The 27459-nt window shown below is 41.8% G+C and overlaps 1 protein-coding gene across 4 annotated transcripts in view; it reads left to right on the top strand.

Annotated features, from left to right (window-relative positions):
• Positions 1-27459, top strand: part of Frmd3 (FERM domain containing 3) — a 259089-nt gene that overhangs the window by 196598 nt on the left and 35032 nt on the right. For all 4 annotated transcript variants that reach the window (XM_013158449.2, XM_063243500.1, XM_013158447.3 and 1 more), the window contains 2 exons: positions 22883-22957; positions 23267-23335. In XM_013158449.2, coding sequence (XP_013013903.2) covers positions 22883-22957; positions 23267-23335 — 144 coding nt within the window. The remainder of the gene's footprint in view (positions 1-22882; positions 22958-23266; positions 23336-27459) is intronic.

Raw genomic sequence — 27459 nt, 5'->3', positions numbered from 1 at the left:
GGTCGGGAATTCCCCCAGTTCCACTTTGTCTTGGAAGCATATTGTTTCTCCATTAATTTCTAGAGACAGTTTTTCAGGGTACATCAATCAGGGCTGGAGGTTATTTTCTTTCAGGGCTTGGAATACTTCACTTCAAGCTCTTCTTGATTTGATGGTCTGTGTTGGTCTGCCATGATTTTGATGGATTTTCCTTTATAGGTGATCTGTTTCTTTTCTCTGACGGCTTTTAATATTCTATTCTTATGTTGAATTTTTGGGATCTTGATCATTATATGTCTGAGTGTAGCTCTGTTTTGGTTGTAGATGGCTGGAGTTCTGTATGCCTCATACATCTGAATATCATTTCCTTTTCCTATGCTTGGGAAGTTTTCCTTAATTATTTCTGTGAATAGCCTTTGTAGTTCCTTTGATTGTACCCCTGCTTCTTCATTCACATTCTTTGTTCTTAAGTTATAGATCCTCTTGTCATCTTCTAGCCTTTGTATTGTTACTGCCTGTTTCCTTGTTATTTTTAAGAAATTTTTCCTTTTAGTATCCCACATTGCAAGCCATCTTCCAGTTTGGATAATCTATCCTTAGTTTCTTTCAAGCAGTTTTGCCAGCTTCCCATGGAGTTTTTTGTCTCCTGGTAATCTCTTTGAACCTGCTTCATGTATTCTATGTTTTCTTTATATTCTTCATCAAACATTTCTCTCTTTTTTGTGCTCCTCTGTTCTGTCTGTGTCTTTTTGAGAGGTGCTTAGCATTTCTTTTATTAATCTACTTATATCATGCTTTACTTGGTTAAGTATTTCACTTTTGAACTCATCTATGAGGTCCCAAAGATATCTCTTTATGTCCACTGATGCAGTGTCTGATATTGCGTGTTTGCTGTCCTCAATATCTTTTGTATTTACCTCTCCTGAATCAATGTTCTCAGGGTTGGGGGATGGGGATTTTTTCTTGTTGCTTCCTCTTCTCATGTTTTTGGTTTCTTCCATACAGGCATATACAGGAGGTCCCAGTCCCTTTCCTTGTTGGTTATGGTTCTTCTGATCAAGCTGGCTAGGTAATCCTGCCCACTGCAGTGTGTTATTGAGGTGCAAGCAGGGGTGGTGTATGCAGGCTCCTCCCTTCCGGGTGAGTCAACCTGCTGAGGCCTTCACTGCATTAGTGTGCATCATATATAGGGAATTGGTTTGGGATAACTTATTGGGTCTCAGCCAGGGATGTGACCCAGGCCAAGCATACCCCACCAATCTCATCTGGGAAGGGAATAACTGACTGAAGTCACTGAAGTCCTTGTCCTTGCCATTCCTGCCCGATCCAAAATGTTGTCCTGTTGGTACCCCTTTCCCGTGCAAAGGTTTTATTCCCAGCACTCACCGCAGGTCAATGCAGGTCCCTTGCCGGCTCTATTTTCCGTTGGGCTCGCCAACCTCCAACTTCAGTGTGACTGCACTTCAGTGCAACTGCAGTTCCAGCGAGTTGAAGTGGTGGGAATTTGGGCACACAAGAGCTTGTAATCTTAGCTGCCTCAATAGTAGCTCTGGGACTGCAGGTTTGACTGGTTCTTTTCACTTTACTTTCTTCCTGGGTCAAGAGGATCCATCTCCTTCTGTTCAGGACTCCCCATGATGTGTTATTTCAGCATCTGAGTTGTCTGTCTCAGGGAGCCTCTATATTCTGCTCTTATCTATCCACCATCCTTCCCGGAAGCCACTTTTTAAAATTATTTAAAAACTGAAATCTAATTTACATGTCATAAAATTTACCCTTTTAAAGTATGCAATTCAAGATATTTTAGGATAACCCATAACATTATCTAAATACCACTAATACCTAATTTCAGAACAGTTTTATCTTTCCTGAAAGAAACTTTATACCCATTGGCAATCATTTGCTAGTCCATGGAAATCGCTAACCTACTTTGTTATATCTTTATGGATTTACCTAATTGGGACATTTTCATACAAACAGAATTATAGATGATGTGGCATTTTGTTCCTGGCTTCTCCCAACTGGCATAGTACACTCAGCTTCATGAATATTGTAGCATGGGTCACTTTTTCATTCCTTTTGGTGGTTGAATAGTGTTCTACTAGATGAATTCACATCATTTTGCTTATCTGTTTTTCAGTTGATGGATATTTGGGTTTTTTCTCTTCATAGCATTATGAAGAATCTTACAATGAACTTGTATCCACATGCAAGTTTCTGTGTGGACAGCTTCCCTGAGTATATACCTCAGAGTGGAATTACTGAGCATATGGCAACTCTATATTTAGCTAGTCAAGGATCTTTTTGGGAGCCTAAGGTTTCTGAACTCCTCCAGTTCTGCTGTGATCAGATAGTTGGGTTCTTGTCAAAAGATAGGTTAGCAACATTCTGTTAGTTATTTTCAAACATTATTTTCTCACAAATGAGGGAGATGGTACGTGGAATCATGAATCAAGATAGAGCCAGGATATATCATGACAGTTTTTAACGCCATCTTAACACATGCATTCAGACTGGATCTGATGTAGCTGAGCCTGAGAACGAGGCTCTGCTGCTCCTCTGCATTTCCTGAAGATCTCAGGTGCTGAAAACATATTTTGTGTGTCAAATTGATAAGTCCTGGTTCATGTCTTCAAGAGTTTTAATTTCTTAGTAAAGACCCAAAAGAAGAGTGAAAATGAAGTGGTAGTGGGGACTCCAGAGGAGAGGATGTCTTGCTCCTGTGGGATTCAGGGACAGAAAACCCCGCCAGGTGGTGAAAAGGCATCCTAGCCCAAGTAAGGGACCAGCGCACAAAGTAGAGGATACCTGAGGCTGCCCAGCACTGGAGCAGAGGGAAACTGAGGCAAAAGGGAGGTGGCAAGGGGCCAGGAGATCTTGTGCTAGACACAGAGGACTGGCCAGCATGGAAAGAGCAGCAGAGGGTGTGGTCGGTGTGGCTGGTCACTTTGATGACCAGGAACATGGGGTAGGGACCGCAGAGGCCTTTCCGAGCCTCCCCAGTGGGTATGACTGGCAAGGTCTTCTACACAGACCTGATGAGTCTGTAGTGAAATCGTAGGGTCTGTATAAGGAATAACTTAAGAGACTTTAACTTGACGTTTTTCACACGTATGGTTTTATCACATGTAAGCAAGTGAGTAGATGGAGTCAAATAAGAGAAAAGTGGAATTGCAAAGAGGAAAGGGAGAGAAAGACTTTAGTCTGAGGAATCTGGTTAGCACGATTGAGGTAAGTGGGTTACTGGCAGCTAGTAAGGAGGCCAGCCTGGAAATTCATTATCCAGGCTAAAGAAGCAGTCACAGATACCCTTCCAGAGCCTGGCCGATGCTTAAGACCCAGGGAGGGTAGCCCTGAGCATGTGGAATGGATGTGTGCAGCTGCCTCTGCTGGAGTTAGGCTGTGGTGCCCTGCTTTTCCTGTCAGCACTTCTAATCATTATTGTTTGTATTGATCTGATATTTGCCAGAAGTTTCGGATTCCTTCTCCATTATTTTCTTGCCATTCCTGTTCCTAAGGCAGAAAGAGGCTATTGCTTATATTGGGCCAGCTGAGTGCCCTGACACTCATGTACCCTCTGCCCTCAGTCTTCTCATCTGTAGGACAGAGGGGACTGGCACTCAGCTGTGCATGCCTGGCCTCCTGTGGCATCATACAGTGAGCATGGGCTTTGGAGGTTAGTCAGACTTGGGTTTAGATCTCAGCCCTGCCACTTGTGGTGTGGCCTGGAACAAAGCCCCTGAGTGTTGGTCGAGCCTCAGCTTTATTGTTGCCTATACTACACAGTGATGATAATAACCTGCCACATGTGGTTTGTTCTGCTGTCATGTGAGCTACTGGCTACTGTTCTCCAACTGCTGCCCTGCAGCTACAGGCACCAGCTGGAGACAGGGTCTCTTTGCCTTGATTTCACAGGATTCCGTTCCCCGTGGGGGTGGATGCCTACTTCCTCTACCTCGCCAGCCCATTTCTGTGAACACAGGCGTCTGGCTCTGCCTCTCTGACCAGCACAGCTGGCCTTGGTTTTAGCCGGTATGGAAGGGCTCGACCTTGGTCCCTGGGGTGGGAGTGCTTTCTCCTTCCATTTATACTTCTTCTTCAGCCACAAGATCCTGGAAGCCTGATGGTTGCTGCCTACGGATTCCCCAGGGTGCTTTTAGGATTTGAATGTTCTGCTGGCTGTCAGCTGGCTCGGGGCCACTGATCTAGTTGGAAAGCTTTGGCTCAGAGATCTGCTGCCTGGGAACAAAGCCCAGAAGCAGAAAGCCTGAGTTTCCTGCTGACTCTGGGTCTCGGGGGATCCCCGACAGACTCAGTCACCAGACACAAGCTTCTTTTCTACCATGTGTTGTCCAAGTGCTGCCAGCTCCAGGCATTGCAGCATGTGGTTGCTGGACCTGGTTCACAGGAAACACACCGGATGGATGGGGAGATTCAGTGGCCACCGCTGCTTTAATTCAGAGACGCTTCATCTCACATCTGTTTTATGCCGTGTACTATGCCAGGTACTGGGGACCTGAGGAAAGTCAGATGGCACTCTCTGGCCCTCTGTAGTGTGGAATTACCAACAGGAACAAAGGCTGTCCCTACTGAGTTTCTCATTTAGAATTTGAAGTTCTAGAGGAAAAGTAATATAAGTGAAGAACCCAGACTTTCTCCCTATACTGATACCTGTTTGACTTTAGTGAGAACATGAATTACCAGGAGATCTTGCTAGTCCCCTCTGTCCTACAGATGAGAAGACTGAGGGCAGAGGGTACATGAGTGTCAGGCCACTCAGCTGGCCCAATATAAGCAACAGCCTCTTTCTGCCTTAGGAACCGGAATGGCAGGGAATGGGCATTCTGATTCTTCTCCAGGTCCTGGGTGGGCATGAGATTCCTATCTCTGATGCTTCTGAGGAGAGGCTGTGCTGCAGATCCGGGACCACACTTTGAGTACTGTCATGGTCTATGTCAGTGGCCTGCAGGCCTCATACATTTGCATTATGCTTTTCTGATTGGTTCATTGTATAGTGCTTGGATTGATGGTGTCAGTGCTACACCTACATAGGGGTGGAGCCAGGATGTGATGTAATAGCAGGAAGAAGGCGTGTCTTACTCTCTTGTCAGTTTCTGCCTTGCTGTTTGCAGACACCATAAACGGTGGCCCAGTCATGCTACCCTACCTTGGAGCCAATTGAGTATTGAGTGAAACCTCCAAAAACTGTAAGAAATAAACTTTTCCTTTCCCAACTTTGGGCATCAGGTATTTTGTCTCAGCGACGAGTAAAAAGTAACTAAGACAAGTACTAATGTTCTCAACCCTGACTGCACATGAGGGTCAGCAGGAGGCACCTTTCAAATGTGCCAGTGTTGTGGGTCCTTGCATCCTGCTGCAGACCCATTCAATTAGAATTTGAATTTTCACCAAAAACTTGTATGTGAATGTTTGCAGCAGCATTATTCACCATTGCTGAAAAGTGGAAACAACCCTAGTGTCCAGGTATCCAAAAGGAACAAACTACCCTGATCTAAGAAAATCAGGACTTTGCAGTGGCCACAGAAACCATTAAAACACAGTTCCAGTTGAACACAGCTAGAGGCAGCAACAGGAACTCTTCTGGGGACAGAGTCAGAGCAGTAAGCAGGAATAAAATGTGATCTATCCTTACAATGGAATGCTATTTAGCCATGAGAAGGCATCGGCAGAGTTTCACATGGTGTATGATTCTGTTGATATAAAATTTCCAGCTTAGCAAATGCATATACAGAAAGTAGATGAGTAGTTGCCTAGCGCTGGGGATGGCGGACACAAAGAAGAGAAACTAATGTAACTGTGGTGGCACAGGGACTCACAGCCCCAGTGGAACGCTCACCCGAGCTCCATAACTGTGGCTTTCACATCATCAACTTGGAGCAAGCTCTGAGTTGTTCCTCTCTGCGTGGTCAGCAGAAATGTCAGCCAAACAACAGACCTGACCTTGGATGAGGCAGAAGTCCGGCATAGGGAACTCCACATGGCTGACTAGAAGAGCAGTCACATCATAGATGCTAAAGAGAGATCCACTGAAAAGGAATGATCTAGAACATCCAACATGGCTGAGCAGAGGAGGAACTACACTGGAGAGACTGAGAAGACATCCACTAGAAACACTGAGAGGAGGAAAATCCATCATAAATGGAAAGAAACATAACCACACTGGGCCTGAGAATCAACAACAGTTTGGAATCTGCAAGGAAAATGTGGTACACTGCTTCCAGAGGGACGTCCATGGTCCACAGTGAGTGAGTGACCTCTGTCCAGCACCCCCCATCACAACTGCAAAGCGAGAGCTGCAGGAGACATCACTGTAAGGCAGGGCTCAACGTTCGAACCATGGTCCCAAAACAGCCCTTTGGCTCTAACCCATGCTCCACATTGTCAAGTTCCCAAATGAATGAGGGGAGGAAAACCTCGAGAGACAGCTCGCTGCTGGTCGGAGAGCAGGCTGGAAGCAGTGCTGCAGAGGGGCTGGAACTGGTGAGCACTGACCTGGCTAGTGTGGTCAGAGGCCAGGCTCGGCCTGAGTACCCAGGCCTGGAAGCTCACATGGGTGCCCTCCTGCCACTCTGTGCCGACGTCTGCATGCAGCACCGTTCTGGGCTGAGCACTGCCTCAGGCTTCCAGTGCGAGCAGCGTCTTGTCCCAGCCCAGGCTGTGCTTCTTATTCCTGGGCTGTGGAGAAGAAACATGCATCCAAAACAACAGAAAACTTTTTTTATTGTTTTCCTTTCTGTTTAGCACCATCCACTTTTATTCCATTATTTCCCCCTTTCTTTTCTTTTTGGGAATGTGTATGTCTTCTCCCTGACTTTTTCTTCCAGTATAGTTTATAGAAGTTGGAAATATTTCCTTGTCCCTTTGTATTCCTCCTATTTATATCTATACCTTTTCACCTGACTACTCTCTTGTTTCATATCCTTTCTTTATTTTTCTTTTCCCCCCTTTTCATTTGTCTCCCTGTAACCTTTTTCCTAGCATTTATGCTAGTCATGTAATCCCTTCTCATCCTCATTCTTATGACTGATTTTGTGCCCCGTTTCTCCTGTCATTGCCCATCTAAATATATAACATATCTCCACCACCACAAGGATCCTTCGCCCCCTTCCTGTTTCTTTAGTCCCACACTGTGTAGCAGAGGACCTTACTTTTTTTTTCCTACTCCTTATTACCTGGTCTTCAACCCTGTGGGCTTTAGATAATTAATTCTGTAAAATTACCTTTGAATGCTTCTTTTATCAGAAGATAGCTATCACTTTTAGTGCATATTAGATGTGGATCAATACTTGAGCTGTTATGATGCTTATACTATGACTGGATTTCTTCTCTGTGCTGAAGAGAAATCCAAATTGTTATGTATGTGATAGATACAGCTGTAACTGAATAACCTGTTCTGCTATAGCTGCTTTGATAGCACATGTGTGGACAGTTTCGTACCAGTGAACTTTTCTACTGATCCCACCCAGGGAGACGGACAGCAAGAGCTCCTAATTCAAGAATTTGAACTGGGTCAGACTCTGCAAGAAGACCTGCAACCTGGCAGAGAGAAGTCCTGAGTGTGACTTAGCATCAGTATTGCAGTGGAAGATTCAGGGGAGTTACTGGGCACAAGCACTGAGATTCTCTGGCACACAAGCCACTTGGGAATACATGTGCATTATTTCACTGGACTATTTAATCTGTGTTCCCATCACATAGTTTATAGGTTTGAGTTTTGTTTCTTGGTTGATTTAGTAATGTGTTGTTATGTTACATTCTTTTACGTTTTTTGCTTTTATTAGTTTTTTCATTTTGTATTTTTTTCTTTCACTGGCTCTGATTTAACAGGTGTCCAGGTTCCCTCATTCATCTTGGCTCCCTGTCTAGCTTCTTCACCTCAAACCCCACAGCAATACTATTGTTATATTTATTTATTCTTTTCCTAAATACATAAAATCCTCTTCCAGAGATTTAATTTTCATACTTAGCTCCTCCACAGTTGCATCCACAGTTGCATCTGTCTTCTCCAGGACTGACCCCCAGACCTCCCCATTGGAAACCTTTGGTTCTCCTGTAACTTACCCAACCTGTTGGCATCTCTGTCCACAGCTTCTGAAAACCACATAGCTTTCCTCAATCCCAAAGTAAACCCCTTCCTCCCATATCTTGTCCTTGTACCTTACCCAATACAACTCTCAGTTCCTGGGGGGAAGGATGGGGAAATAAAGAGTTGGAATACAGAAAGCTGAGGTCAGGTGGAGCCCGCTCTCTGGATGGGAGGAAAGGAACTGTTCTGCTGCAGTGTGTTTATTCATATATTATGTACACTGATGTCATGTGCCACCCCTCTGCCTGGCATTCTGTTTGTGTGGCAGCCTTAGGGCACCTTGCGTTCTGGGAGCTGGAGCAGCTTGTTCATGTGGCTCACCTTAGGCACTCTTGGTTCTCGGAACTGGCCATGCTCTAGCCCCACACATCTGATCAGTCTTCAGCTTTAGCTGCGCCCCACACACTTACTCCCACAAATATTCTCTGAAAATTCTAAATACTAATCCTTCAACTCAGCTGAAAGTACTCTCATAGAATCAGAGTCAACATCAACCTTTCCTTCTCATCTGCCACTATCCCCTGCCTGTGTGCCTCCTCTTGGTGTCTCACACTCTTCATCCACCCACCTTCCATTTTCTCCCTGCATTTCACCTACCTCACTAAGAACAGCCACAAATAATAAATGGCCCTATTGTGCATAGAGGGTAGACAAAGGAGGGAAGAGGAGCTGCAAGGACTGCCATATAGGAGCGTTGTGTGATTGAATCTGTGGATGCTGCCATAACCAAAAATAATTCTTATAGCAAAATATAGGGACAGAGTCCAAACTACTTAAAGTAAATAACAGAAGGAGTAAATATGTGCATTGAACATAAAAAGCTGAAATTTATGGGGAGGCAGCATCCTACTAAAGTTCTTCACATAAGCTGCAGATTCTCATTAACCAGCAAAAGTATCCTTCTAAATAGATTGAGAAATAATGTTTTTTTTTTCATGAAAGTAATCAGTTCAGAAGTTAGATGAGTGCTAAAGCAGCTCTAGAGCAAATACTTAGGAATATTTTTGATAGAAATAATCAGACAACTAAAAACACAGAAGAAACTAATCAGGTCAGTGGATAAATAACTACAAAAAATCAGGGAAAGAAAAAGGATTTACACCAACAGATAAAAAAGGCAATGATAGTAAGAACACCGCATCTCAGTAATATCTCTCAATGTTGAGAGCCTCAACTCCCCAATTAAAAAAACAGATCGGCATTTAAGGTCATGTAATTAAAAAAGGTACTCAGAGGCTAAAGATTAAAGGATGGAAAACAGTATTTCATGCACCAGGACCCTGAAAACAAGCAGGGGTAGCAATTCTAATATCATACATGATAAACTTCTGGGTAAAATGAATTAGAAGAGATAACACTGATAAACATATGCACCTTTCTTGATAAAACATAAACTGCTGAAAATAAAGATCAAATAAACAGTAACACAATCATAGTAGAAAATTTTACAATTTTGCACTTTTGCAAACAGATCATCTAAATAAACAGTCTATAAACAAACTTCAGAGTTGAATCATACCCTTGAACATATGGATGTAATAGATATTTACAGAGTATTCAACCCTCTACAACACAGTGTACATTCTTTTCAGCAACAAATGATACTTTTTTCCAGACTAGACCACACACTAGTCCACAAGCCTGGTAATAAAAGATTTTAAAAGACCTCATGTATACTATCAAGCCACTGTGCAATAAAATTAGAAATCCAGCCAGGCATGGTGGCACATGCCTTTAATCTTAGCACGTGGAAGGCAGAGGCAGGAGAATCACTGTGAGTTTGAGGCCAGCTTGAGCTACAAAATGAGTTCAAGACCAGCATGAGGATCTGGGGTGCCCTCACTGGCCTCTCTGCGTGTCTGGAGGACTCTGGATATCTGCGCCCAGACTGCTGGAGTTCCCTCAGGCTTCCAGGTGCAGTGAAGGAGAGAGGTGGGTTTGAGGCTTCCACATCAGCCTCCCCATTCCCGGCTTCATTTGGAGACCTGCTGAGCTCCCCATAGGTGGGCTGGCCCACACTACCAGCCTAGCCCAGCCTGTTTAGCTGCCGCGCCTGGCCATAGGTCTGCAGAGGAGGAGCTGGGCAGATCTGGGGTGCCCTCACTGGCCTCTCTGCGTGTCTGGAGGACTCTGGATATCTGCGCCCAGACTGCTGGAGTTCCCTCAGGCTTCCAGGGGCAGTGAAGGAGAGAGGTGGGTTTGAGGCTTCCACATCAGCCTCCCCATTCCCGGCTTCACTTGGAGACCTGCTGAGCTCCCCATAGGTGGGCTGGCCCACACTACCAGCCTAGCCCAGCCTGTTTAGCTGCCACGCCTGGCCATAGGCCTGCAGAGGAGGAGCTGGGCAGATCTGGGGTGCCCTCACCGGCCTCTCTGCGTGTCTGGAGGACTCTGGATATCTGCGCCCAGACTGCTGGAGTTCCCTCAGGCTTCCAGGTGCAGTGAAGGAGAGAGGTGGGTTTGAGGCTTCCACATCAGCCTCCCCATTCCCGGCTTCACTTGGAGACCTGCTGAGCTCCCCATAGGTGGGCTGGCCCACACTACCAGCCTAGCCCAGCCTGTTTAGCTGCCGCGCCTGGCCATAGGCCTGCAGAGGAGGAGCTGGGCAGATCTGGGGTGCCCTCACCGGCCTCTCTGCGTGTCTGGAGGACTCTGGATATCTGTGCCCAGACTGCTGGAGTTCCCTCAGGCTTCCAGGTGCAGTGAAGGGGAGAGGTGGGTTTGAGGCTTCCACATCAGCCTCCCCATTCCGGCTTCACTTGGAGACCTGCTGAGCTCCCGATAGGTGGGCTGGCCCACACTACCAGCCTAGCCCAGCCTGTTTAGCTGCCGCGCCTGGCCATTGGTCTGCAGAGGAGGAGCTGGGCAGATTTCGGGTGCCTGCATCGGCCTCTCCATGTGTCTGGAGGACTGTGGATATCTCTGCAACCAGGGAGGGTCCACAGGTTCCTGAAGCACTGCGGCCTGTGGTGAGTACCCTAACCCAGCTGCGATTGAAGAACTGTGGAGCTTCCAAGGGGCAGGTGGGCGCACAGTGTCCCTGAGGCCCAGCTTGTCTGGAACTGCGGAGTTCTGAGCAGGCAGAGGAGGGCCACTGGTTCTGTAGGCCTAATGGCTTGGGGTAGCGCGGCGCCAGAGTCTCAGTAGCTCCAAACATAGAAGGGGATTTTCAACAGATCCTGAGGAAGCTTTCAAATAACACTTGAAACACAGAAATATAGGAAAATGACAAAACGAAAGACCAAATTACAACCTCAAACCTCCAGCCCATCTCAAGAAACCCTAGGAGCGATGTATATAGAAGAAAATATATCCCATCCACCTCATATATCGGACACAATAGCCACTGAAATTGACAAGCAACTCCAGGAAGCTTTAAAGAAATTCAAACTCGAAATAATCTCCCAGATAAAAGAAGAAATGATAAAAGAAATGAAAGAGATTCTAAATATATCTAAAGAAAACACAGATAAAAAATTGGAGGAACTAAACAAAAAGACAGAATCCCTAGACGAGCAATATAAGAAACAAACAGAATACATAATGCAGATGCACAGAGATATACAGGAAATAAAAAACTCCACTGAAAGTTGTAAAAACCGCCTTAATGAAAGTGAAGATAGAATTTCAGACCTTGAAGACAGGATTGCAGCTAGTGAACAGGAAAGGAAAGATCTTTTGAAAATAACAAGGAACCAGGATACAACAATTCAACAACTGCAAGACGATGCAAAGAAGAATAACATAAGAATGATAGGGATTAATGAAAGAGAGGGAGACAACATGAAGGATGTCAGGAGGATATTTCGAGAAGTAATAGCTGAAAATTTCCCAAGCATGAGATCAGAAACTGACATCAGGATCAGTGAAGCATATAGAACTCCAAACAGTCATAACCAAAATAAAACTACACCCAGACATATAATAATCACCATCCCAGAAATCCAACACAAGAATAGATTATTAAAAGCTGTCAGAGAGAAAAGACAGATCACTTATAAAGGAAAACCTATCAGAATCACAGCAGACTTCTCAGCACAAACGATAAAGTCAAGAAGAGCATGGAGTGAAGTATTCCAGATCCTAAAGCAAAATGATTTCCAACCAAGACTGATATATCCTGCAAAATTATCATTCAAAATAGATGGTGCAATACGATACTTCCATGACAAAGAACAGCTGAAGAACTTCACGAACACCAAACCAACCCTGCAAAAAATATTGAAAGACAGTTTAGATACACAAAGGAAAAAAGCACTAAGCAAAGCAAATAATTAAACAGAACTGAAAGATAAAGATGCAACAGCAGAGAGATAACATTCCTACAATTAACCAGCATTTAACAGTAATAACCATTAATGTAAATGGTCTCAATGCACCAATCAAAAGAAACAGACTAGCAGAATGGATCAAGAAACAAAATCCAACCATATGCTGTTTACAGGAAACCCATCTAACCCAGAAAGATACTCACAGACTGAAAGTCAAAGGATGGAAAACAATTCTTCATGCAGCAGGAATCCAAAAAAAGGCAGGAGTAGCCATTCTGTTTGCAGACAACGTGAACTTTAAACCAACAATGACCATAAAGGACAAAGAAGGTCACTACATACTCGTAAGGGGAAAACTCCAAGAGGAAGAGATAACTATCTTAAATATATACGCACCAAACTCCAGAGCACCCAGTTATATAAAACAATTATTAACAGAAATGAAAACTCAAATTATCAGTAACACAATTGTAACAGGAGACCTTAATACACCACTGACACCAAGGGACAGATCAACCAGACAGAAAATGAGCAAAGAAATAACAGAACTGAATCACACCTGTGAACAAATGGGTTTGATAGACATATACAGAATGTTCCACCCAACAACATCAGAATACACATTCTTCTCAGCAGTACATGGATCATTTTCTAAAATAGACCATATATTAGCTCACAGAACATATTTAAGCAAATGCAAAAGAGTTGAAATCATCCCTTGCATATTATCGGATCATAGCGCTCTGGAATTAGAAATTAATGACAAAGGATATTGCAAAAATTCCGCAAACACATGGAAACTAAATAACACACTCTTGAGTAATCAGTGGGTCACAGAAGAAATTAAAGAAGAAATTAAACAATACCTAAAAGAAAATGAAAATGCAGATACAACTTACTGGAATCTGTGGGATGCAATGAAAGCCATTCTGAGAGGAAAATTTATTGCACTGAGATCCCACATCAGGAAAACAGAGCGAATACAAATAAATAATTTGATGCTACACCTCAAACAGCTAGAAAAAGAAGAGCAAGTCAAGCCCAAAGCCAAAAGAAGAGAGGAAATTATAAAAATCAGAGCAGAAATCAATGCAATAGAGACTAAGAAAACAATCCAAAGAATCAACGAATCAAAGAGTTGGTTCTTTGAAAGAATAAATAAAATCGATAAGCCCCTAGCCAACCTTATTAAAAAAAGGAAAGAAAAAGCTCAAATTCATGCAATAAGAAATGAAAAAGGAGAAATCACTACAGACCCAATAGAAATACAGAGGATCATCAACACCTATTTCGAAAACCTCTACTCTCAAAAGTTTGATAACACAGAAGAAATAGACAGATTCTTAGAAGCATATGAAGTACCAAAGCTAGATCAAGAGGATATAAAACTGTTGAATAACCCAATCTCTGCTAATGAAATTGAGAATGTAATTGGGTCCTTGCCCACCAAGAAGAGCCCAGGCCCAGATGGATTCACTGCAGAATTCTACAAGAAATATAAAGAAGACCTAATGCCGACACTCCTCAAACTATTCAATGAAATTGAAAGGGAAGCAATCCTTCCTAAGTCATTCCTGGAAGCAAATATTACTCTAGTACCAAAACCTGAGAAAGACCCAACTATAAAAGAGAACTATAGACCGATCTCCCTAATGAACACAGATGCAAAAATCCTCAATAAAATATTGGCAAATAGGATCCAGCAAATCATCAAGAAGATTATACACCATGACCAAGTGGGATTCATCCCAGGAATGCAAGGATGGTTCAACATACGCAAATCAATAAATGTAATCCACCATATCAATAAAGCCAAAAATAAGAATCACATGATCATCTCTATAGATGCAGAAAAAGCCTTCGATAAGGTCCAACACTTATTCATGATAAGAACTTTACAGAAAATTGGAATAAATGGTCTTTACCTCAATATAATAAAGGCCATTTATGACAAACCAACAGCCAGCATCATACTAAATGGCCAAAAATTGAAAGCCTTTACTTTAAAATCGGGTACAAGACAAGGATATCCTTTATCACCACTCCTATTTAATATAGTACTGGAAGTACTAGCCAGAGCAATTAGGCAAGAAAGAGAAATAAAAGGGGTAAAGATAGGAAAAGAAGAAGTTAAATTATCATTGTTTGCAGATGACATGATACTCTACATAGAAGACCCCCTAAACTCCATTGAAATACTCTTAGATACAATAAATAAATTCAGTAATGTGGCTGGATACAAAATCAATACTCAGAAATCAATAGCATTCCTATACACGAACAACAAAATTACAGAGAGGGAAATAAGAGAAACTGGACTATTCACATTAGCAAGCAAAAAAATGAAATATTTAGGAATTACTCTTACGAAAGAAGTGAAAGACTTATACAGTGAAAATTATAATACACTGAAAAAGGAAATTGAAGATGATCTCAGAAAATGGAAAGACATCCCTTGCTCATGGATAGGAAGAACAAACATTGTGAAAATGGCCATTCTCCCAAAACTGTTATACAGATTCAATGCAATCCCAATAGAAATACCATCAACATACCTTATAGATCTAGAGAAATCACTCCTAAATTTCATCTGGAACCAGAAGAGACCTAGAATCGCAAAGGCAATTCTAAGCAGCAAAGACAAAGCAGGAGGCATCACAATCCCTGACTTGAAGTTATACTACAAAGCAACAGTAGTAAAATCAACATGGTATTGGAATCAAAACAGAGCTGAAGATCAGTGGAATAGATTAGAAGATACAACCACAACTACGAACACACTCAACCACCTTATTTTTAATAAAGGAGCCAAGCAGGTTCACTGGAAGAACGACAGTCTCTTTAATAAATGGTGCTGGAAAAACTGGCTCTCCATTTGCCGAAAACTAAAGCTAGACCCATGTCTATCACCATGTACTAAATTAAAATCTAAATGGGTCAAAGATCTGAATATTAAAACAGAAACACTAAATCTATTGGAAGACAAAATAGGTAGAAACCTTGGAGACATAGGAGTAGGTAAAGAATTCATGAACAGGACTCAAACCGCACGGGAAATACTTCCCAGAATCAATAACTGGGACCACTTCTTATTAAAAAGTTTCTGCATGTCAAAAGAAATCTCCAGCATAGTGAAAAGAAAACCCACAAACTGGGAAAAGATTTTAGTGAACTCTCTCTCAGACAAGGGCCTCTTGTCTAAAACATATAAAGAATTAAAGAAACTCAGACCTCCGAAATTCAAAGATCCAATCCAAAAATGGGCATCTGAGATGAATATGCAATTCTCAGATGAAGAAATGCAAATGGCAAATAAATACATGAAAAAATGCTCATCATCATTGGTCATTAGAGAAATGCAAATTAAAACCACACTGAGATACCATCTCACTCCTGAAAGAATGGCCAGGATCAAGAAAACCGACAACAAATGCTGGAGAGGCTGTGGGGAAAAAGGAACTCTCCTGCACTGCTGGTGGGAGTGTAGACTGGTACAGCCTTTGTGGAGATCTGTCTGGAGATTTCTCAAAAAGTTGGGACTGGAAATCCCATTTATTCCAGCTATTCCACTTCTAGGCATATTCCCAGAAGAACTGAAAGCATCATACCACAGTGATATATGTGCACCTATGTTTATAGCAGCACAATTTGTAATCGCCAGATCTTGGAAACAACCCAAGTGCCCATCAACTGAGGAATGGATAAAAAAGTTGTGGTATTTCTATACAATGGAGTATTATTCAGCTATAAAGAAGGATCACATTGAGATATTTATCAATAAATGGGCGCAGCTTGAGACCATACTCATTAGTGAAATAAATCAATCTCGCATGTGTGAATACCGAATAGTTTCCCTAATGTAAATAATGATTCAAATATATAAAAATATGTGGTAATCATGATTCCCCATTAGGTGGCCTTGAAGCCTTATAAAGTTTTCACTCATTAATTAGAAAGGCTTTATTCTGGGCTTCTTGATATGAAAATATTTGAAGCTAGAGTATATGAAGTTTTATCCAAATATTTCAAGGAAAAAGACACTATGGTAACTACTATTAAGTCAGGTTATAAGGTGGTGAAGTACTAGGTTGTTGAAACAGTCATGCTGTGACCTCTATTGTTATATTGTTATGTCCTGTTTTATCTCAATCTCCCCCTTATTGTTTCAAAAAAATTATTTAGTCATTTCTTATGTTTGTCTTAATTAAAGAAAAAATTCAAAAAAATTAGGATATATAAATAGTAACTCTTTTCGATTTCCTATTAACTTGTTTTGAAGTCCTGTAGTACTCCCACGATCTTGTTTTGACTGATTAGACTCTGTTCCATTCTATATGATAGTATCAAGTTTGAAGACATAGGCAACTACTTTGAAGACAATAAGATTCACTAAGATACCCATTCTGGTTTGACTATTGTCTTCTTTGGAAGTCCTGTAATGTTTACAATGCCTAAGTTTTATTGGTCTTGTTCTCTACTGTTTTGTCCAACTTTATAATATCTAATAAGATAGACAATTCTTTTTAAGGAAACAAGGGACAACGTTGATAACCATTGTTGATAAACTTGTACTCTGTTCTAAAAAAAAAAAAAAAAGACCAGCATGAACTGCATAGAAAAACACTTTATTTAAAAAACAAAGCAGAAAAAGAAAAACAGAAACAAAGTAAACAATACCTGAAAAAATTTTGGAAAATGCAAAAGCTCCTGGGAAATTAACTGTACTAATAAGCCATAGGTCGCAGAGGAAATTTAAAATTTTGTGGAAGTTGATGATGGTATGATTCAATGAGTCCTCTGGAAAACTGTAAAAATAGTTCTAAGATGAAAGTTCATCACAGTCAGTGCTCATATTAGGAAAACAAAATAAGCCCAAGTAAATTTTATGTGCTTAACATACTTAAGAATGAAAAACAAACCAGCCCCAAACCAAAATTAAAGAGAGAATTGATAAAGATCAGAGTGGAAATCAATGAAATTAAGACTAAAGGAAGTAAAAATAAAATAGGGTTCTTTAAAAGAATAAATAAAATAGGTGCTAGCCAGGGTTACCAAAAGAAAGAAAAAAAGACATCAGCACAGTTAGAAATGAAAAAGATGAAATTGCAAGAGACACTGTGGAAATCCAGAAGATAGCAACTACTTAAAAAATTATATTCCAACAAATTAACAGATTTTTAAAAATGGAAAAATGCTTAGACACACACAAATTACCAAAACTAATCCAAGAAGACATAAGTATGCTTAACAACCCAGGAATAAGCAATGAAATTGACACAGTAATAAGGAATATACCACCTGAAAAAATCCTGGGATCTATGTAGACAAGAGGATCTATAACTTAAGAATAAAAAATGTTAATGAAAAAGCAGGGGTAAAAACAAGTGAAATACAAAGGCTATTCACAGAAATAATTAAGGAAAACTTCCTAAGCATAGGAAAAGGAAAGAGGTATGAGGCATACAGAACTTCAGCCGCCTACAACCAAAATAGAGCTACACCCAGACATATAATAATCAAGATCCCAGAAATTCAATATAAGAACAGAATATTAAAAGTCATCAGAGAAAAGAAACAGATCATCTATAAAGGAAAACCCATCAAAATCATGGCAGACTTCTTAACACAGACCATCAAATCAAGAAGAGCTTAGAGCAAAGTATTCCAAGCCCTGAAAGAAAAAGACCTCCAGCCCAGATTGATGTACCCTGAAAAAATGTCTTTAGAAATTAATGGAGAAACAAGATGCTTCCATGACAAAGAGTAGCTGGGAGAATTTGCAACCACCAATCCAACTCTACAGAGAGTACTGAAGGACATAAGAGAGAGAGAAGGAGAGAGAGAGAGAAAGACAGAGAAAGTGAGAGAATACCAGGATTTCAGGAACAGTGGCAGAGAGGCCTCAATGAATGGGGCAGAAAGTGGAATGAAGGAGAAAAGCAAACAACTAATGGCAGAAAAAGAGCACAACAGAAATGAGGCAGAGAAGGTTGGTTATAATCTCTAATATAGATGACTCTGATACACTAAAAAAAATGAAAACCAAGAAACACAGGCAGAGTAGATCAGGAGATAGTGTCCGCCAAGATGCTCTGTATAGAAAATATAATTAACCTGAAAAAGGGTTTATGGACCAAAAATCAAATATGAAAAAACAATGTTCTATGTGACATGGAACCCAGCAAACTAGAGAGTGATAGGGACAACTTGACCAGCACCTGCAGATAGGTTGAAAAGACAGGTTTTATAGATAAAGGAATACAACTTGAGATCAAGTCCAGGAATGAGAAGGTTCAGAACCACTTAGGTAAATAGCAGGTTCCCCCCCACACCAGTCTAAAAACTGAGGAAGTGGTGGGACCCAAAATGCACAGTTCACCCTGTGAGACTGAAAGGGGAGGAATAGTCTAAAAAAAGAAGGCAGAGTATATTGTTAATAATGTATCAGGATTTAAAACCCACATTACTTGAACCTCTTAGTTCAGATAGATGATATTCTATCCCAGTTTGTATACTTGCACTAGATTTGAGGGCACAGACAGCTATCCCAAAAATAGCAGGATATAGTATAGTTATCATTCTTAATTTCCTATTAACTTAATCTGACGCCCTGTATAACCTAAACTGTTTTACCATGACTGATCTTAGTTGAATCTGGTTTGCTAGATTGCTATTTGGTATTGACAGATTTTATTCAAATCTATTATGATTAATAGTATCAAGTCTGAGAGTACAAGCAACTACACTGAAGATGACAAGATTCACCACAATATCCATTCTGGTTTGATCATTACCCATTTTTGAAGTTTTACACTGTCTACAAAGTTTTGTTTTTATTAATATTGTTATGTACTGCTATATTCAATTATACTATGTCTGATGATATAGACAGTTCTATTGCAGATAACAAGAGACAATACAGTAACTGTTGTAGATCACCTTGTACTGTGGTTTTATATGACTTTTTCATATCCTGTTTTTATAGGAATATGCTTTGTTTTGTTTTTTCTTGCTTTGTTTTGTTTCTCCCTCTAATGTAGAAAGGATAGAAATACATGTTAAGACTCATGTATATGTAGGACCTATAAACAGTTTATGAAAACTGTTTCTATAATGCATGATGAAGTGACCAACTACTTTGAAGAAAAAGACACTATAGTACCCAGTGCTGATCCCATAGTGTTATGATGTGAAATCCAGCAATACTATTATTCTTTGTTCAGAGTAATTTTAGCCTGTTTTGTTTTGTTTAATCTTAACATATATGAAGGTATGGACAGCTGTTTTGAAGAGAATGAGAAACACAATGATAGCCATTGTTGACCTCCCTGTTGTCTGATCTTGAAGACCTAAAATGCATTCCTCATCTTGTTCAGATCAGTTGTATTCTATGTTGTTTCATATAAATTCTCTGAATGTGAATATACGGTCAACTGTTTGGAAGAAAACAGACAATAGGATAGATAGTGAAGATCTCTGATTATCTGGCTTTGAAATTTATGTCTCTTACATTGCTTTCTTATGTTCTGTTTTGCTCTGTTCTGTTGTGTTCAATTTTACCCTCTTTAAAATAAAATTAAAAAGTAGCATTTTTGTACATCATAATTAACTTGATGAGAAACAAATTTTCGAAACAGTACATTCATGAGCTTCAAGAAAAACAAAATGCCTAGGAACTAAAGCCAACCAAGTATGTTAAAGAGCTCACAAAGAAAACTGCAGTAATTTGAAGAGGAAGATTGAAGAGGACATTGGAAAATGAAAAGTTGTCCTCTGCTTCTGGATAGGCAGAGCCAGTATTGCCAAAATGGCCATACTGCAAAAACTGTTAGATTCAATGCAGTTCCAATCAAAATACCCACAGCAAATTTGCAGAACTAGAGAAAACAATTCTAAGGTTCATATGGAGCCAGAAGAGAACCAGAAGAGCAAAAGCAATTTTTGGCAACAAGAGCAAAGCAGAAGGCATAGCAATACCTGGCTTCAAGCTATACTGCAAAACAATACTGATAAAACCAGCATGTTCTGGAACAAAAACATACCTGGGTCAGTGGGACAGAACAGAGGATAGAGAAACTTCCCCAGACATGTTTAGCTATTTGATCTTTGACAAAGAGGCCAAAGTTTATGTTAGAGCAAAGTTAGACTATTCAGCACATGGTATTGGGAAACCTGTGTATCTGTTTGTGGAAGGTTGAAACTGAACCCTTCTCTCTCATCATATACTAGATTAAAATTAGACAGGCTCAAAGATATAGACATTCAAACAGAAACATTAGGCTTACTGGCAGATAAAATACTAGTAGACATAGGTATAAGAAAGGATTTTCTAACTAGAACCTCAGTTGCACAAAAAGTAACAGCAAGATTCAATAAATGGAATTCTGTCATACTTAAAAGCTTAAGTACAGCAAAAGAATTCAGTCACTAGAGTAAAGAGATAGCCAACAGGGTGGGGAAAAATCCTTGCCAGCTACTCCTCAGACAGAGGGCTAATATCTAGAATGTACAAAGAACTAAAGAAAAATTTAAACCACCTATATGTAAGGATCTAGTCAAGAAATGGGCCAGAAGAATAAACAAACATTTCGTGGAGGAAGAACTACAAATGGTTAAAAGGGTGGATCTCTTGCAACAGGGAAGAGGAACAGGAAACAAGGGCAAGGGGTGAAGAGGAGGGGAAGGGGAAATAAGGATAAAGATGTGCCTTGTGATAATGTGATCTAAGATTAATAACATTGATATGGATGAAAATTGGGGTGGGGAAACTGGAGAAGGAGGGAGAGAAGGGGAAGGGTATTTAAAAAAAGAAGAAATAAGCTGTGGTGTATAATCATCCCCCAAGGTGACACTATCAGTGTCATGTTGTGCAAATATGTACTAATAAAATTTTTAAAAACATGAGGGGTACACAGGATTTCTTTTGAGGAGAATTGAAATGTTTGAGTGTTAAATAGTGGTAACTAAGTTTCTGGTTATTGTTCAGGTTCTGTGAGTCACACTAGAAACCACTGAGTGGAAAGTCTGAAAGCGTAAGTGTTTGGCATTTGGATCACATCTCAATCAAGCTGTTGTTTAAGAGGGACAGCTTTGTGGAAGATTGTTCCTGGGGCTTTCCATTGTTCTTTAGAGAAAGCCCAAAATGCTTAACAAGGACAGCTTAAATTCAGGCTGGTTGTTGCTCTGGTTTGTCATTTTCCACCTTGTGCACCTGTACTTTTCCTTCTTCGTTAGGAAAGTGGGTGTTTCTCTGTGTGGTAATCTGGGTGCACATGCAGCAGTCCTTCCTAGTGCTCCAAAGGCTAGCGCAGAGGGTGTTTGTGCCTGCTGGCCTCTGCTGGGCACCCGCTCTCCACCCTCCCATTGGTATCTTCCTGCCCCAATCTCAGCTCAGATGCTTTTTCCTTTGAGCACCTTTCGTGGCCCCCAGACGAGCTCAGCCCTGCTTCCTGGTGCTCCTGTCACCTTACCCTTCACAGAAAGCCCTACGGTGTTCATGTCCATAGATCTGTGTGGTTCCTGGATTGTTGTACTTGGTTCTCTGCACCTTTCACTCTGTGAGTGCAGAGACTGCATCTCCTGAGCTCAGCTTGATGTGTGGACGGGTCCAGCACTCAATTCTGCTGCTGAGGCAGTGAATGGACTTGTATCAGATGTGGGGGGGGGCCTCTGTGAATATCAATGTTTTAAATGACCCTGAACTCTGTAACCTGTCTTTCTGTGTGGATTTAACTGCATAAGGCTTAGAGTGACTAGAGTAGAGGCATCCTCAGCTGTCATAGTAATGTAGGGCCCTGTGTCTGGCCTGGGGCCGCACATGTCCTTGATTGTTTCTCAGCATGTTGTCGTTTTGTTCGTATTTAAGGGTGTGGCTCAGAGGTGCTGAATCAATGGTTAGCCAGGCTTTCTGCTCCCTGTGTATCTTAGTCAACTACCCGTGTGAATTCTGTTAAAGGGCATTGGGCCACGGTGACATAGAAGCCAGCAGCTTTGCCTATAGTGGTATATTCTCTTGATTCCCTGCAGGAGGATACACAGTGGGTCTTTGTAACATAGCAGGTGACCTGTGATGCCAGGAAGCTGCTTCCTGCTGCACTGTTGACACAAGCACATCAACGAAGTGCCCCCAACTCTGGAGGGTGTAGCAGTGCCAGGTCACAAAATCTCATCCTCTCCTTCTCTCTCAGGGTAAACTTGAGGAAGGGTCCCTGCAGTCATCAGTGTCTCCCAGTCTTTTTTGCAAGTCCTGACCTGTAATGGGTTGTAAAGACAAGTGTGTGGGTCATGATAGGCTCCTTTCAAAAAAGGGTGAAAGGAAAAACATTAGACACCATGTATGACGTCAACTGTAATGCACATAGTGAAATTAACGGTTCTGTTGTAAAACTTTGCTTTCAGTGCTTGTGGCAAAATAGAAAATGTATTTCTCTCTTATAGTTAAAATAGCTGATTAGCACAGCTTAGCAGCATATCCTACTTTAACTTTCCAGTATCATTATTGCCTTTGCTTTGCTTTTTCTTAAAGGTATGCGAAGTCCAGTCAGATCAAGACTGTGTCAAGCAGCAAGATATTTTTTAAAGGAAGTAGATTTCGATATAGGTGGGTACACATGGTTCCACTTAGCAATGGATTCGGGTAAGGCTATTCACATGGAAATGTTCTGCTTGTAATGCTGTGAGGCTTTGCCCCTGCATTAGCTACTTCTGCAGCCCCTACGTACCCCTTCTGTTTCCACTTCATTAAGTCTATGGAAAGGGCACCTCTACCTCTGTCGTGACTTCCCCTGTGGAAGAAAGGGAGATGTGGAGCATAGAGCTGGCTCGGCCTGTGGTGAAGTAAAAAACCCAATGTATGTGTACCCCTCCTTCTATGAATGTGCACATAGCTTGTGTTTTTGTCTTTTTGTAGTGGCAAAGTTGCTAAAGAAGTGGTGGAGGCAAGCTCCAGAATCCAGAGGGAGCCTCCTGAGGTGCACAGGTGAGCGGAGATTGCGTGGCTTCTGGGATAGACAGAGGGATTGAAGGGCGGCTTTCCATGGGCAAGGGGGGAAGCTTGGGGGAGCACCTGCATAACATATATGAGGCCCTAGGTTTGAACCCAAATGCCACACACACACACAAAAGCCTGTTTTTCCCAGGTCTCTAATCTCCCTGTGTGCAGTGACACCCAGAATTAGGTAAGGACGCTGTCATCTCCCTAGAAGTGTCCCCTAGATTTGGCTGGGCTGACATGAATGCTGCCAAGCTCCCTTTTGAGTTACATGCTCTGGGCACAATGATCAGGCCTGGGGTGTCAGGGAAACCAGCAGATGATGTGCCATGCTGTGACCAGGCCCCATTGTATGCTCTCTTAGAACTGCCCCATTCCCATCTTGTTCCTGTAGCGTGGCCAGTCCCTGGGGCTTTGCTCACATGGACAGGCTTACTTGCTGTCAGATTCTTTGCTGTCAAGGCCACACGGAGGAACTTGGCCACTATCTACGTAAGGGCAACACTTTTACTAAAGTGGCGATCTGTATTCAATTCTTTTTTTATATATACTATAATTTTGCTTCAATCTCACAAAATTAGCATAGAGGTAATTTAAATGAACAATAACAGTAAAAACAGCAGAGAACTGAAAAATCTACAAAGGAAAATATATCTAAAACATAAAAGTCAACATTCATTAGTGTTTCATCTTCAGTTTTGATTGACACTTAATGCTTGCAAATTTTTAAACAAACTTTTAAATCAAGACTTTACTGAAGAGATTTCAGCACCAGCACTAAGATCTGTACATTCAGTTTGTAGCTGACTTATTGGCCATTTACAGAGTACATGGTTACAGACATGCCACAGGTCAGATCACAGTGCTGAGGACTGAGGATAGCAGTACCTTCCTGCAACTAGAAGTCTACATTCAATTCTTGGGAATTAAATATTACCATGACTAAGCTGGACTTCACCACAGCTTATACAAATCATTGCACGTCCCAAACTGCAAACATGGTGGATATTGTAAAGCTGAACATTCTCACCATAACCCCCTGCCCCTATTAGGCAAGATCATCATAAGCTAAAGTTTTAGAGTCCTCATTTGCTGATTACCTGTCATCCCCATCTTTGGGGACTGGCAGTGTGGCCTTTGTGCTTCAATTTGTCAGGTATCTGTTTCAGCTAACCAGTTGAGCTGGGCACCACTCCTTGCTCTGGGGTTAGGGGCAGCCCACAGTAATGAGACCAGGCCAGCTGCTAGGGGCATCTGGAAGCTGACTGCTGTTCCTGGGAGATACCCCGCAGACACTCACAAATTGTAACTCCTGTGAGCCTTCCATCCAGTCCCTCCTTCTTTCAGGAGGGAGCTGAGGGGCTTGGGAAGTGGGGCCCATGGCCCGAGGGACGTTGGTGGAACGCCTGAACACCTAGAGCCCTCCCTTCAGGGAAACTTCTTTTAGTGCCCCTGCCCTGCTCCAAATTGAGGTCATTCTGCAAAGCAGAAAGGAAAAAACAAATAATAAAACAGCCCATTTCAGTCTTTCCAGGATACTTGGATTAGAAGTAACTTCAGGGATCCCTTAATCTGCTGCTTCTAGTGTATTACCAGAAAGCTTGAATCTTGAACAAGTGACTATGCAGGTCTTAAGTACTTTTGGTGGCAGACTTACACGTAGAACTGCAGTGTCTTGGATCTGAGCCCTGAGTCCTTTTCTCCTCAGCACTCGCCACCCTGAAAGCTTTAGGTATTTGCTTAGAGGCTGATAAAATAGAGGCAGAGCCACCCCAAGCAGCACAGCTTGGGTTTTCTTTTTCCAGCTTGATGCTTTACTCTTTGATCTTAAAAAAAGGAAGAAAAATACTTGGTGCTGCAACAGTTCTGCTTTTTAAACAGTGTTTTTAGACCATTCATGGATTAATGAGAGAAGAAAAGAATGCAGTACTTCCCTTATAAATTGAGGTTTTCATGGTTTAAGAAAATCAAGGTGTTCTAGCTCAGGGCTTCTTAAACCTTAATTTGCACATGGACCACATGCAGGTACTGTTAAAACCAAGTTCTGGCCAGGGATATAGCTCAGCGGCACAGTGCCTGCCTGGCCAGTTCAAGGTCCTGAGTTTGATTTCTGGTACCAGTAATAATAATAATAATAAAAACCAGGTTCTGCTTTAAACAGCCAGGTGCTGTCTGGGAGTTTGCATTTCTCCAGAACTTGAGAGGAGGCTGTGGCTGCTCTACACTCACCTTTTAAGTAGCCACTATCTCAGTGTTATGTGTCAGGTGTGAAGTGAGCAGGTTGGCCAGAGTGAGAGCTTTCTTTGGAGGGACTGAACCTCCAAATGTGACAGAGAAGTGAAGATGTGCTGAGGAATTATCAGTTCATAGTTTACCCTTTCTGGAGTATTCTGAAATAACTCCAGATACAAATACAGAACTAGAGGCCCTTGAGGCCTGCTATACATGCAGGCTCTTTCTCCCCACCCTTTTGTGTATACAAAAGACCACTCTATGTGTACCCTCAGGACACTTCTCTGGTCCTCAGTTCTTTGACAGCACCCTTGAAATCTCTGGCAGTACTGGGAAGACTGTAGTTAATAAAACGATGCGCGCATAGCCAATTTAGGAGGCCGGAGCTCTGTCTGTCTTGGTCCTCTCTGTTCCTGCATCTCCTAACAAAGTACTTGATGCACAGTGAATGTGAAGGCATGTCTACTGAATGGACCTGTGCCTGAGAGTGTGGGACGGCAGCTGTTCCCATCTGAGATCTGTCCGAGATGCTTCCCTGAGGACCAGCCCTCTCCAGAGGCAACTTTGTGGCCATCACACTGGTGACATGTGATATTTTCATGCTAGCAGTTTTTCCTTTCCATCCAGCTGCATGATAGGAAATCATTCCTCTAGGACAAGTGTTTCATTTTCAGATTTTTTGAGCTTCTTTTTATTGTTTATTCGTACATGTTTGCAGTACATAATGATCATATTCATCATGTGAAACAGCTTCTTTGATACTACTGTCAAAAGTGACGCTGTGAGTTTCCCTCATGTGATGGGCATCCAGCCTGACTTAGTCTGGGATGATGACCACAAGGCCCTTATCAATCATCTTTCCTTATACCTGAGATTCTGCTCCTCAAAGGACAGCGAGTTCATGCACTTATACTTCTGAGGTGTATGAGTGTAGAGATAAACACACACAGACTGAGGACGTTGTTTTGCTATTACTTATTTCTTCCTCAAAAAGAGCAAAGGTCAGCTGATGTTAGCTCATTGATCTTTGTTGATGACAAAATCCCCCAGTAAAGTTCTCCTGGGGGTTAAAGTACTTTTAAAAGCATAGAGTGCCATGTAGATGCAAAGAGATCCTATTATCATCTCTCATCCAGAATTGGAAAGCTAGAATCTGAAAGACACATGCATAGTAACATGCTGGGCCACCCACAGTAGTGTCTTTCTTAAAGTTGCACAGCCTCATTGCAATCTCAGTTTCTCCTTCTGTGAAGACAGCATTTCCCTTAACTATGGTACAAGTATGTAAAGAAAGTTGAAGTAGTGTGTACATATCTCTTTGCAAACTGGAAAAGGGCCATTTGGGTTCTGGCATTACATTTGTCCTTAGGACACTGTACTGATGACTCTGGCTTTAATGAAAGCCTAGATCAGTCAGCACATTTTAAAAGGTTGCAAGGGGGAGGATTAGGTGGAAAGAGGAAGTAGGTGAAAGGAGATGGTAGGTGTATTAGTGCATTTCAGCTGCTATAATAAAATCCAGCAGGCCAGGCGGTATATAAACAAGAAAAGCTGTCTTCTTACTTTAGGTGGCTGAGAAGTCCATGATCAAAACACTGGCAGAGCTGGGATGTTGTGACATCTACTTTCTTCTAAATGGTGCCTGCTCACTGTGCTCCTAGATGATGGAAAGGCAAAACAAACTCCCCCAGAACTCTTTTATGAGGACAGTAGTCCCACTCACAAGGGCTTTGTCCTTGTGATCTTACCACCTCCAAAGGCCCCTTCTCTTAGTACCATCTTGTTGGAGATTAGGTTTCAGCAAATGAGTTTTCAGGAAATGCAAACATGCAGATCATAGCAACGGGAAAGATGGAGACTTCCACAGCAACTCCCAACTG

Source organism: Cavia porcellus, unplaced genomic scaffold, assembly GCF_034190915.1.
Source record: "Cavia porcellus strain 051 isolate PalLab524CR breed Dunkin Hartley unplaced genomic scaffold, mCavPor4.1 scaffold_2, whole genome shotgun sequence".
In the NCBI taxonomy this organism is placed as follows: domain Eukaryota; kingdom Metazoa; phylum Chordata; class Mammalia; order Rodentia; family Caviidae; genus Cavia; species Cavia porcellus.
The sequence above is the reverse complement of the archived record's forward strand: the minus strand, read 5'-3'. Positions and strand labels throughout refer to the sequence as shown.